Here is a 12,707-nt window from a genome sequence, read left to right on the forward strand (position 1 = left end):
TCTACCTAGAATTTACCGGTTGTAAACCTTTTTCATGTGTAGTTCCCCAGTAATTACCCTGTAATCGGGGAATTTGTATGGGGTAAGAGTAAAAGGTAGGGTAAAGGTAGGCTTGTTGTTTTTACCTTTTACCTTGCCGAGGCCTATGCTGAACGAATACATTCAAAGGTCGCATTCATTACACACAAAGTTCTTGCCACAAATGAACCACATTACTTTGCTGATCTCGTCAAGGAGCATAAACCATCACGCGAACTCCGGCCATCCTCGCAGCGGCTTTTGGCTAGAGCCATCAAACAAAGACGGTCACCGCATCGCGTGGCTTTCAGATGCGTCTCTGCGACCGACCTGGAACGCTCTCCGTTCCGATATTAGGAAGCCACTGGAGCAATTCGCTTTTAAACCTAGATTGAAAACTAATTTCTTTAGAACTGCTTTTTGTGTTTAGTTTCTTGTCTTTCCCTCGCAGCTCCGATGGCCACGTGCACGCATTATGACGCCAAACTCAATCTTGTTAAATGGGAAATACTTTTTGTGTTTCTGAGACAGGAAAACAAATCTTTACATATCCACAATCACTCGTGCGATAGAACCCGATGCCAGTTAGGTTTCCTTGAGCTTTGCGTTTGATATGATTTTGTGTGGCTAGGCAAGTGGTCGCTGCAACAGAAAGTGACTCAATAAAGACATTTTGCATGAGACAACATACGACTGAAATTGCCTCTGTTCCACATTACCCAATACCAGCATTGATACATCCACGAGTCTGTCTCCATCAAGGTGGACAATCAAGCGTGTCATTACATACGCACATTAAATAACTCGGATATGGCTATGTGTGTGTGTACATGCGTGTTATGCTTATTTGAAGGTGCTGGTCCATTGCACAGAGTGAACTTGTGTATAAACTGCAAATGGTCACTAATTGTTACCAGATGTGGAATCTGAAGTTCAATGTTAATGCTGGGGGCAGACAAACCGATATAATTTTAAAACGAAACACTTAAATTATTGGAGGAAACATACGACTACACAAAGAGACGAACATTAATGCTAAATTATACATTGATGCTCAATTCAGTTTACAAAGCATCGCCAAGGTTACATTTTCATGGAATATATTCCAGAACTCATGTCCACAACAGGTCTGTCTGATATCAAGCCATGGATAAAAATAATTTAATCTTGAAAACCTGAACCTTAACTAACTTATATAAACATACTTAGCATATGATTTAATAACAGCAATCTAAAATAGAGTTGCTACAGACATTGTGTTTAATTTGTGTTTGGGTGGCTTGCCACAAACATTGTGTTTTATTTGTATTTGGGTGGCAGGAACTGATTTGTACTGCGATCTGGTATTGTGTTGAACTTTATTCCAGTATACTGCAGCACAGGCTTTCCTAGGTAAACAAATGTAACACTAGCACGCAAAAGATTGTTGCTTGATATGCATATGAATGAAGAAAGAAAACCTTGCATATATGTTGATATACAAAAAATTGTTTTATAAAAAAATATGTAAATGAAAAATTATGTACTGCATGTACTATAAATAAGGGGCATCGTGTGTATGCTGAACTTTTTTCGCACTGTACGTAGCCAACCGTGCTAATCGTAGGTGCGGGGGAAGGACAACAAACTAAACACAAAAATCAGTTCTACAGAGTTTTTCAATCTAGATTTAAAAGTGCATAGCTCCAGTGGCTTCCGAATAGCTCCAGTGGCTTCCTCATAATTCGGCAGATGATGAGGGTAGGAGACATTACAGGTAAGGGTGGGAGGGAAGGTGAGGGGAGGGGGATGTGGGGTGGGGAGGGGGATGTGGGGTGGGGAGGGGGATGTGGGGTGGAGAGGGGGATGTGGGGTGGTGACGGACAGAGCTGAGCCAGGGAGGTGATGGAGGCAGGCAAGGTGAGTGAGGGGGAAGCAGGTGAGGGAGGGAGGGAAATATTTGGAGAGGAATGAAGTTAGGAATGAAGTTGACAGTAAGATAGGTGGCCACGAATTTTAGCAATTTATATGAATATGAATCAAAAATCATAAATGGTATGAAGGGCCATTGCCCGAAACGTCATCTATGATATATTTTTCTATTTAAAGCCATAGTGTGATGGACACAATTGGAAAAAAAATTTGTTACATGTGCTTATGCATTACTCCCAACATATTTAACAATAAAAAAATAACCCCCCAACTCTGGCAACACAAGTGCATGAGTGTGAGATGTGCGCTACGAACCCGGCGAGGCTCACGGCCAACAGCAAGTGACGTACATCTGAACGAGGTCCTGGGCCTCTCATGCATAGGTCGACTCAGCCTGAAGTGAGTATCTGGTGCAGCGTGTGAAAAAAACACATTGCCACGAGCGAGACAAGGATGGCCGGGCGTGGTGCTGGCCACCCAACCCGTGCCGACCTCCAAAGTGCTCGCAAAACAACACTTGCCCCCCCCCCCCCCCCGAAACAGTCTGTTACAGACGAACCAGGGTGGGGGTGGAATATTTGTGGGTGTGTGGGATGGGGATGGTAATGGTGGGGAAGCGGTAGTGTAGTGGTTAGCGCTCTGCACTATGCACCTAGTGACCCGGGTTTGATTCCCGCTCACGGCCAACACCAGTAACGATTAATATTCTAAACCGGTCCTGGGCCCTCCCCTAGGTCAACTCAGCCTCAAATGACTACCTGGTGCAATGTATAACCATCGTCACTGGGGAGACAAAGGCGGCCGGGCGTGGATGTCGGCCACCAAAGGTGCTCTCGCTCAAACAGCACTTGCAGCAAGCAACCACAACAAAGCCTCGATTTGTTTTGTTGCTCTTCGACGTTTGACTGATGCTCCTGCTGTTGTGGAGTGACTCATGCAGCCAGCTATGGCTGCAGGGTTTGGTGGTACATGTTGTTTATGTCGTTTATTGTGAAAATTCCGTCACAGTTCCTATGATCACTGTTACATTACTTGTATGGCTTTATTTTGGTGATTTCGAAAAGTGTTTTAGTTTGGCCACGTTTGTTTGTTGTAGTACGGAGTAAGACTGATGGCCTTAATCTAAGTTGTCTTGTGGTTGTTGTTGTTTGACTTGCATCCCACTGGGATTCTTGCACACAGCGTTGGTGTACGGTGCTTTTTCTGCAATATTTTGCTGTCTTTTCTTAGATTTTCTTTTTGCACTTAGTCACATAGTCACTTTAAGATGTTTTCTTGTTCATATTTTTGTTTTTTGTTTGTTGCGGTTGCACCCGATTCAAAAGCCGAATGGCTCACAGGGCTATCTAACCTATATAATTCATTTTTTGTCTGTCTGTCTATCTGTCTGTCTATCTGTCTGTCCGTCCGTCTGCGTACGCTCCCTTGCGGGGGATGTAGCTCTCGGACCGTGGGGTTCGCCGAGATTAAATTTTGCAGGTGGGCACGCCCCCGGCCCCGCGGTAAACTTAGGCATTTCCGATTTTTCGTCTCTAAACTTTAAATCGGCCCGATTATCGATTTAGTGCGATTTCTCTTTATTTATTTATTGAAAGCTTTATTTATTTATTTAATATCGCCGACCGGCGCGGACCACGGCGGTTGCCCCTGGCAACGGGTAGCGACGCATTCGCTGCGGGGTGGACGCCATTTTTAATTCCCGTTAAAAATATGCGCACGCATTAACACGCGACTCTGAGGTAAATTCATCAAAGTTTCACGTCCTCTTCACTCCCCCCCCCACCCCAATGTGTGCAATTACTATTATAGGGTCGGTAGATAATAAAATTATAGAGATTAGACAGTATTATTGTAGCGCGGGGGGGGGGGGGTTAACGGCCCCAGTACCCAGCCTCAGCCGGGTGGGCAATCTAGGCGAGGCCGGAGGCTCTGCACGGTACTAGGCCTCGACACGCAAGTCTGTCAGGTGTCGACTTTGTGGTATAAACTCGATATACCCAGCGTTGCCCGGGGGAAAAATACATTTAAAATCTTCTGAAAACTTTAAAACATAACATCCCAATGAAAATACAACTGTGTAATTAAAACTCTAAACCCGACCGCGCCAAGAATCGATTCTCTGAATCGCGAAAAGCAATCGAAGGTTGTAGATTCATTTAGAATTGCCTTATTTCCGTTTAATATTAGTTGGTTATAGAGTTGATATAAACTGCTACGAATGGGAAATATCCGGCGTTGACCGGGGCTAAAATATAATTAAAAACTCCTGAAAACTTTAAAACATAACATAACAATGAAAATAAAACTCTGTAATTAAAAATGGAAACCTCCTATGCGCCAGGAATCGATTCTTTGAATCGCGCAAAGGAATCATCGAAGGTTGTAGATTCCTTTAGGATCGCCCTTAACATGTGGTGAGGGGGAGAGTGGTGAGGGGGAGAGTGGTGAGGGGGAGAGTGGTGAGGGGGAGAGTGGTGAGGGGGAGAGTGGTGAGGGGGAGAGTGGTGAGGGGGAGAGTGGTGAGGGGGAGAGTGGTGAGGGTGAGGGTGAGTGGGGAGGGTGAGGGTGAGTGGGGAGGGTGAGTGGCGGTTGTTAGTGGTGATTAGTGAGGGGTGAGTGGTGATTGTTGAGGGTGTGATTAGTGAGGATGAGTGGTGAGTAGTGAGGGTGAGTGGTGAAGGGGAGTGGTGAGTGGTGAGGGTGAGTGGCGGTTGTGAGTGGTGATTAGTGAGGGGTGAGTGGTGAGGGTGAGCGTGAGTGGTTAGGGTGAGTGGTGAGGGTGAGCAGTGAGGGTGAGCAGTGAGGGTGAGTGGTGATTGGTGAGGGTGTGATTGGTGAGGATGAGTGGTGAGTGGTCAGGGTGAGTGGTGAGGGTGAGTGGTGAGCGGTGAGGGTGAGTGTTGAGGGTGAGTGGTGAGTGGTTAGGGTGAGTAGTGAGGGTGAGTGGTGAGCGTGAGTGGTGAGTGGTGAGCGTGACTGGTGAGGGAGAGTGGTGAGGGAGAGTGGTGAGGGAGAGTGGTGAGGGAGAGTGGTGAGGGAGAGTGGTGAGGGTGAGTGGGGAGGGTGAGTGGCGGTTGTTAGTGGTGATTAGTGAGGGGTGAGTGGTGAGGGTGAGCGTGAGTGGTGAGGTTGAGTGGTGAGCAGTGAGGGTGAGTGGTGATTGGTGAGGGTGTGATTGGTGAGGATGAGTGGTGAGGGTGAGTAGTGAGGGTGAGTGACGGTTGTGAGAGGTGATTAGTGAGTGGTGAGGGTGAGTGGTGAGGGTTCGTGGTGAGGGTGAGTGGCGGTTGTGAGTGGTGATTAGTGAGGGGTGAGTGGTGAGGGTGAGCGTGAGTGGTGAGGGTGAGTGGTGAGGGTGAGCGGTGAGGGTGAGCAGTGAGGGTGAGTGGTGATTGGTGAGGATGTGATTGGTAAGGATGAGTGGTGAGTGGTCAGGGTGAGTGGTGAGCGGTGAGGGTGAGTGTTGAGGGTGAGTGGGGAGCGGTGAGGGTGAGTGTTGAGGGTGAGTGGTGAGTAGTGAGGGTGAGTGGTGAGCGTGACTGGTGAGTGGTGAGGGTGAGTGGTGAGGGAGAGTGGTGAGGGAAAGTGGTGAGGGTGAATGGTGAGGGTGAGTGGTGAGGGTGAATGGTGAGGGTGAGTGGTGAGGGTGAGTGGTGATTGGTGAGGGTGAGTGGTGAGGGTGAGTGGGGAGGGTGAGTGGCAGTTGTGAGTGGTGATTAGTGAGAGGTGAGTGGTGAGGGTGAGCGTGAGTGGTGAGGGTGAGGTTGAGTGGTGAGCGGTGAGGGTGAACAGTGAGGGTGAGTGGTGATTGTTGAGGGTGTGATTGGTGAGGATGAGTGGTGAGTGGTCAGAGTGAGTGGTGAGGGTGAGTGGTGAGGGTGAGTGGTGAGAGGTGAGGGTGAGTGTTGAGGGTGAGTGGTGAGTAGTGAGGGTGAGTGGTGAGCGTGACTGGTGAGTGGTGAGGGAGAGTGGTGAGGGAGAGTGGTGAGGGTGAATGGTGAGGGTGAGTGGTGAGTGGTGAGGGTGAGTGGCAAGTGGTGAGGGTGAGTGGTGATTGGTGAGGGTGTGATTGGTGAGGATTAGTGGTGAGGGTGAGTAGTGAGGGTGAGTGCTGAGCGGTGAGGGTGAGTGGTTGTTGTGAGGGTGAGTGGTGAGTGGTGAGAGTGAGTGGTGAGGGTGAGTTGTGAGGGTGAGTGGTGATTGTTGAGGGTGTGATTGGTGAGGATGAGTGGTGAGTAGTGAGGGTGAGTGGTGACGGTGAGTGGTGAGGGTGAGTGTTGAGGGTGAGTGGTGAGTGGTGAGGGTGAGTGGCGGTTATGAGTGGTGATTAGTGAGGGGTGAGTGGTGAGGGTGAGCGTGAGTGGTGAGGGTGAGTGGTGAGGGTGAGCGGTGAGGGTGAGCAGTGAGGGTGAGTGGTGATTGGTGAGGATGTGATTGGTAAGGATGAGTGGTGAGTGGTCAGGGTGAGTGGTGAGCGGTGAGGGTGAGTGTTGAGGGTGAGTGGGGAGCGGTGAGGGTGAGTGTTGAGGGTGAGTGGTGAGTAGTGAGGGTGAGTGGTGAGCCTGACTGGTGAGTGGTGAGGGTGAGTGGTGAGGGAGAGTAGTGAGGGAAAGTGGTGAGGGTGAATGGTGAGGGTGAGTGGTGAGGGTGAATGGTGAGGGTGAGTGGTGAGGGTGAGTGGTGATTGGTGAGGGTGAGTGGTGAGGGTGAGTGGGGAGGGTGAGTGGCAGTTGTGAGTGGTGATTAGTGAGAGGTGAGTGGTGAGGGTGAGCGTGAGCGGTGAGGGTGAGGTTGAGTGGTGAGCGGTGAGGGTGAACAGTGAGGGTGAGTGGTGATTGGTGAGGGTGCGATTGGTGAGGATGAGTAGTGAGGGTGAGTGGTTGTTGTGAGGGTGAGTGGTGAGGGTGAGTGATGAGGGTGAGTGGTAAGAGTGAGTGGTGAGGGTGAGTGACGGTTGTGAGAGGTGATTAGTGAGTGGTGAGGGTGAGTGGTGAGGGTTAGTGGTGAGCATGAGTGGTGAGGGTGAGTGTTGAGCGTGAGTGGTGAGGGTGAGTGGTGATTGTTGAGGGTGTGATTGGTGAGGATGAGTGGTGAGTGGTCAGAGTGAGTGGTGAGGGTGAGTGGTGAGGGTGAGTGGTGAGAGGTGAGGGTGAGTGTTGAGGGTGAGTGGTGAGTAGTGAGGGTGAGTGGTGAGCGTGACTGGTGAGTGGTGAGGGAGAGTGGTGAGGGAGAGTGGTGAGGGTGAATGGTGAGGGTGAGTGGTGAGTGGTGAGGGTGAGTGGCAAGTGGTGAGGGTGAGTGGTGATTGGTGAGGGTGTGATTGGTGAGGATTAGTGGTGAGGGTGAGTAGTGAGGGTGAGTGCTGAGCGGTGAGGGTGAGTGGTTGTTGTGAGGGTGAGTGGTGAGTGGTGAGAGTGAGTGGTGAGGGTGAGTTGTGAGGGTGAGTGGTGATTGTTGAGGGTGTGATTGGTGAGGATGAGTGGTGAGTAGTGAGGGTGAGTGGTGACGGTGAGTGGTGAGGGTGAGTGTTGAGGGTGAGTGGTGAGTGGTGAGGGTGAGTGGCGGTTATGAGTGGTGATTAGTGAGGGGTGAGTGGTGAGGGTGAGCGTGAGTGGTGAGGGTGAGCAGTGCGGGTGAGTGGTGATTGGTGAGGGTGTGATTGGTGAGGATGAGTGGTGAGTGGTCAGGGTGAGTGGTGAGGGTGAGTGGTTGTTGTGAGGGTGAGTGGTGAGGATGAGTGGTGAGGGTGAGTGGCGGTTGTGAGTGGTGATGGGTGAGTGGTGAGCGGTGAGGGGTGAGTGGTGAGGGTGAGTGGTGAGGGTGAGTGGTGAGGGTGAGTGGTGAGGGTGAGTGGTGAGAGAGTGGTTAGTTGTGAGGGTGAGTGGTGAGGTTGAGCGGTGAGGGTTAGTGGAGAGTGGTGAGTGGTGATTGGTGAGGATGAATGGTGAGTAGTGAGGGTGAAGTTGAGTGGTGAGGGTGAGTGGTGGTTGTGACGGTGAGTGGTGAGGGTGAGTGGTGAGGGTGAGTGGTGAGGCTGAATGGTGAGGGTGAATGGTGAGAGTGAGTGGTGAGTGGTGAGGGAGAGTGGTGAGTGAGAGTGGTGAGGGTTAGTGGTGAGGGTTAGTGGGGAGAGTGAGTGGTGAGGGTGAGTGGTGATTGGTGAGTGGTGAGGGTGAGTGGTGAGGGTGAGTGGTGAGGGTGAGTGGTGAGGGAGATTGGTGAGGGAGGTTGGTGAGTGGTGAGTTGTGAGGGTGAATGGTGAATAGTGAGTGGGAGTGGTGAGTGGTGAGGATGAGTGGTAAGGGTGAGTTGTGAGTGGTGAATGGTGAGGGTGAATGATGAGTACAGTCAATATGCACTGCTGTTATCATACCAGGTACCACCACCACAATATGTACTCCTCTCATCATAGCAGATACCACCACAGCAGTATGCACTGCTGTAATCATAGCAGGTTCCACCACAATATGCACTGCTGTCATCATAACAGGTACCAACACAGCAGTATGCACTGCTGTAGTGATAGCAGGTACGACCTCAGTCGGTATACACTGCTGTAGCGATAGTAGATACTGCTATCGAGTTGGTAGATACCGCTATAGTAAATACTAAAACAGTCAGTATATACCGCTACAGTCAGTCAATACTGCTACAGTCAGTATATACTACTATACAGTCAGTACATACTACCACGGTGAGTAGCTACTAGAGTCAGTAGATACTATTATAGAGTGAGTAGATACTGCTATAGATTTTGTAGTTACTACTATAGTCAGTGGATACAACTATAGAGTCAGCAGATACTATACAGTTAGTCGTTACGAGTATATAGTCGGTAGATACTACTGTAGGCCCAGTAAATACTACTATGGTCAGTAGTTATTACAGTCACTAAATACTACTACACAGTCAGTAGTTACTACTGGCTCAGTAGATACTACGGTACAGTCAGTAGATACTACTACAGAGTCAATAGATACCACTTCCTCTGTTGTATGTAAGGTGTTGTTAGTATATATACCTACGAGGGGTAAAGATATTTTTTGAGGGGGGGGGGGAGACCACAATTTTCGGAAACATTTTGACATCAACTATTTACCCCCCACTTTCTACAACTTTTTGGACTTGTGAAAGCCTCTTATATATTTGTTGGTGGAGAAATGTACAAACAGCCCACCGGGCTTTGACAATACCTTAGTATCTGTGTATATATATGTAAGGTTTTTAAGAAATATATTTTTCACCCGGGCAAAGCCGGGTACTTCCGCTAGTACCTAATAAATTAAACTGAAATTGATCGTTGTCAGCGAGCGAGCGAGACATTTGCTGTGATTCTAGATTTGAAGCTTTCGTGACTGCAAGGATTCATACTCTTAGGTTTTTTCGGTAAAGTCACGTAGATAAAAGTAAATACATAATAAGAAACTAAATAATAAACATTATAGAAATAATAATAGAAATAAAATAATAAATCACGACGTTTCGGAGGCAACACAAGTCTCCGTCATCAGGTGGGACCGTCTCTTGGATTTTTTCTCACTTAATACAGTAAATTCAGCTGTGACGGTCCCACCTGATGACGGAGACTTGTGTTGCCTCCGAAACGTCGTGATTTATTATTTTATTTCTATTATTATTTCTGATATTTTTATTATTTAGTTTTATAATTTATTGTTATAATTTAATAATAATATCTATATTTATTATTTATGTTTAATATTTATTTATAACTATTTATTATTTATTTATACCTACGTGACTTTACCGAAAAAACCTAAGAGTATTTGCTGTGATGTCATCCGCCTGACGTCGTGGCCCCGCCGAGGTGACGTCACCACCACCCCGCCCGTTGCAGCTGCAGCCCCCCGCAGCTTCGCGAGCCCTGACGGAGGAGGAGGAGAGCACCGCGCTCACGTGCGCGGGGAGAAATCGCATCCATCCACATCGGCTCTATCCGTCCCCTTTATTCACCACCCACCCCCTCTCTCTTCCCCACACTCGACGATCGCAACCACGGACTCGCAGCCTCACGTTCGGCATTCAACTGCGGGAGGGAGGGGAAGGAGGGGGGTGGCATACGCCGCAGCCGTGGGGGTGCAGCTGTAGCAGAGGTCGGTGGGTGGGTGGCTGGCGTCCAGTGCATTGCATCGGCCATAACAACGGTGTGGGGAGAGGAGGGTGTGAGGAGAGGGTGAGGGAGGGTGGGACGAGGGGGAGGTGAGGGTGAATGAGAGAGGAAGATAGGAGGGGTGAGGGATGGGTGAGGGGTGGGTGAGTAGAGGGTGGGATGAGAGGGAGGTGAGGGGTGGGTGAGGTGAGGGGGAGGTGAGGGTGAATGAGAGAGGAAGATAGGGGGGGTGAGGGATGGGTGAGTAGAGGGTGGGACGAGAGGGAGGTGAGGGTGAATGAGAGGATAGGGAGCTGAGGCAGGGTGATTGATGTTGAGGGGTCGATAACAGGTGTGAGAGTCGCAGAGGTGAGGGGATACGCATTGTACGTATGTTGGAATTTCTTTCGCACCGTACGTTGCCGACCGTGCTAATCGGAGGTGGCGAGGGAGAACGAGGCGATGGAAGCAAGAGAAATGAAGACGAGGGGGTGTGAGGGAAAGGAGCAAGCAGACGAGGGAGGGTTGGAGATGAGAGTCGTATCATTTAAAAACACAAAATGTAGATGGGGAGGTGAGTGAGTGTGGTTTGGGCGACATGAAGTGTGAGGAGGCAGGATGGGCGAGGAAGAGACGGCAGATGGTGAGGATGAGAGAGAAGCTGGATGGATGGTAGTTGGATGATGGAGGGAGGCTGAGCCAGGGGGTAAAAGTTGGCATGGGAGGGCAGGTTGGTGAGAGATGGGGTGAGGGAAGGACAAGTTGAAGAATGGAGAGAGATGTTCGTGGAGGGAGAGACAGGCAGATTAGGATTTACAAGAGGGATACGGATTCGTCTGATTCTGCTCTCACTCCATTGTGTTGTGTCTCCCCCTCCCTTCTCTCTGTGTGTGTCCGTGGATTCACTCTCAGCCTCTCGCGTCAGCCCCATCGCTGCTCATCTCCAGGGCGACACAACTCTTCCGGAGCACGACGAGGAGGAGGAAGGAGGAGGAGGGGAAGAAGAGCCGCCACCCACCGCTGATCGCGCCCATCATGTCTGCACCACCACCACCACCACAGCCGCAGCGGCTGCTGCTGTCCCTGGTGCTGCTCTTGTTGCTAGCGGAGCCTCTTCTGGTCCCAGCGACGCGCGGGGTCAAGTTCGAGCGCGGGGTCAAGTTCGAGCCCAAGTTCGAGCCCGAGGTCTCGCGGCGTCGAACCTGCGGCAAGGCAAGGGTCGTTGTGATGTCGTCGCTTCGCATTCTTCTTGCCCCGTGATGGTCGGGTTGTGGTCTGTGCCGGATTATGCTCGGAGCAAAAGTAGCTACTACATTGTACTACGGGCCACGCGCTAAATGTTTTCAAGCTATCAATTCCGGTTCAGTGATTCTGCACTTGCTCTATTATTATAGTACTATACTGCCTTCGACTTTTATGAACGACTGGGTGTTTTGGCGATTTGTCGTATTATCTGGCTGTATAGCAAATGAAAAAATACAATGACTTTACTATTCCAGTTAAAAATGTGTGTTTTTTTAATGTATGGCCCCTTTAGAACATATGCTATAGGCCCTGCACTAGCTTAATCCGGCAGTGATTGTGGTGGTTGGTGGTGGTTGCCAACCCCTGTGGTCCGCTGGTGGGTCAGCAAGGCCGTGGCAACAACAGTGGTTTCGCCGAACTGTTGCAGATACGGGTTTTGTTTTCACGAACAATGGATTTATTTATTTATTACCGTGTGGTGGTTTGTGAATTTATATACAGTATATGTATTTTTTTAGTTATCAGGGGGTCCGCTGCTTCGCAGATGTTTGGGAAACACTGGTCTCTGTCGGTAGGTTTAACATAACTGCTGAGGTGATGATGTCTGGCCAGTTATGCTTATTTTAACAGGAGACCAGTGCTCAACTTGTTTAAATATTCTACAGGGCAACTGGTGAGACTGGGCGGTTCTTCTTTCGTATGGCTGATATTGATGTCGAGCAAAAGCAATACAGTAATTTCACATTGAGGTGGTTGGGCCAGATAATAGCGTCACACGTGGCAGAGTGGCGTGTGTCACTGTGGTGATGCGTCCGTCGTGTTTGTGAATGCGGCATTGATTCGTTTTGTTTTTAATGGTCCGTTCTGGGTGACCACTGGGAATGTGGAACGTAATTTGTGGCCACAGTCATAGGCGAGAAGTATTCTGGATGCGGTGTGCCAGGCGTGGAAATATTTTCCAGGTTGCCAACCCGGCTGAAATTAAGCAGTAGTTCTGACGGGTCAGTTGTCTATCAAGCCACTTCGGGTCAAATGTCGATTAGTTGACGTCGATTTATACAGGAGACTTTAGAGGAAGTGGCAATAAAGTTGTATCATCTCTTTTTATCGAGAAAAATGATAACTTAAGCATCATTCAATTGATTGAGGTATTTCACTTCCATAGAAATATTAAGAAAAATGTATCCTCTTAATTTTGGGGCCGCTTCTTTTTATGATGTTTAATTTATAGAGGAGACATACATTACATTTCACTTGTAACTGTGTACAGGCATCAGTGGAAATCAGCGGTAGTGTCCTGTTGTGGAAACACTTTAGTGAGACTGATTAAAAAAAATAAAAATCACCATTATTCACGAGGCGAGGGCAGACATATTGAATTAGAACTCTTAGTTTAATGCCTTGAATCACTTCTTCAGAAGGCTGA

General features: G+C 49.0%; 1 protein-coding gene across 5 annotated transcripts in view; it reads left to right on the top strand.

Moving 5' to 3' along the window:
* The first annotated feature begins 9,792 nt into the window (after window positions 1-9,792).
* Window positions 9,793-12,707, top strand: part of LOC144946210 (endosome/lysosome-associated apoptosis and autophagy regulator family member 2-like) — a 34,824-nt gene continuing 31,909 nt past the window's right edge. Inside the window, exons 1-2 of one of the 5 annotated variants that reach the window (XM_078875060.1) lie at window positions 9,793-10,048; window positions 10,949-11,248. In XM_078875060.1, coding sequence (XP_078731186.1) covers window positions 11,072-11,248 — 177 coding nt within the window. In that variant the 5' untranslated portion in view covers window positions 9,793-10,048; window positions 10,949-11,071. The other 4 variants (XM_078875061.1, XM_078875059.1, XM_078875062.1 and 1 more) reach the window with 4 other exon arrangements.

The sequence above is a fragment of the Lampetra fluviatilis genome, chromosome 40 (genome assembly GCF_964198595.1).
Source record: "Lampetra fluviatilis chromosome 40, kcLamFluv1.1, whole genome shotgun sequence".
Taxonomy (NCBI): Eukaryota; Metazoa; Chordata; class Hyperoartia; order Petromyzontiformes; family Petromyzontidae; genus Lampetra; species Lampetra fluviatilis.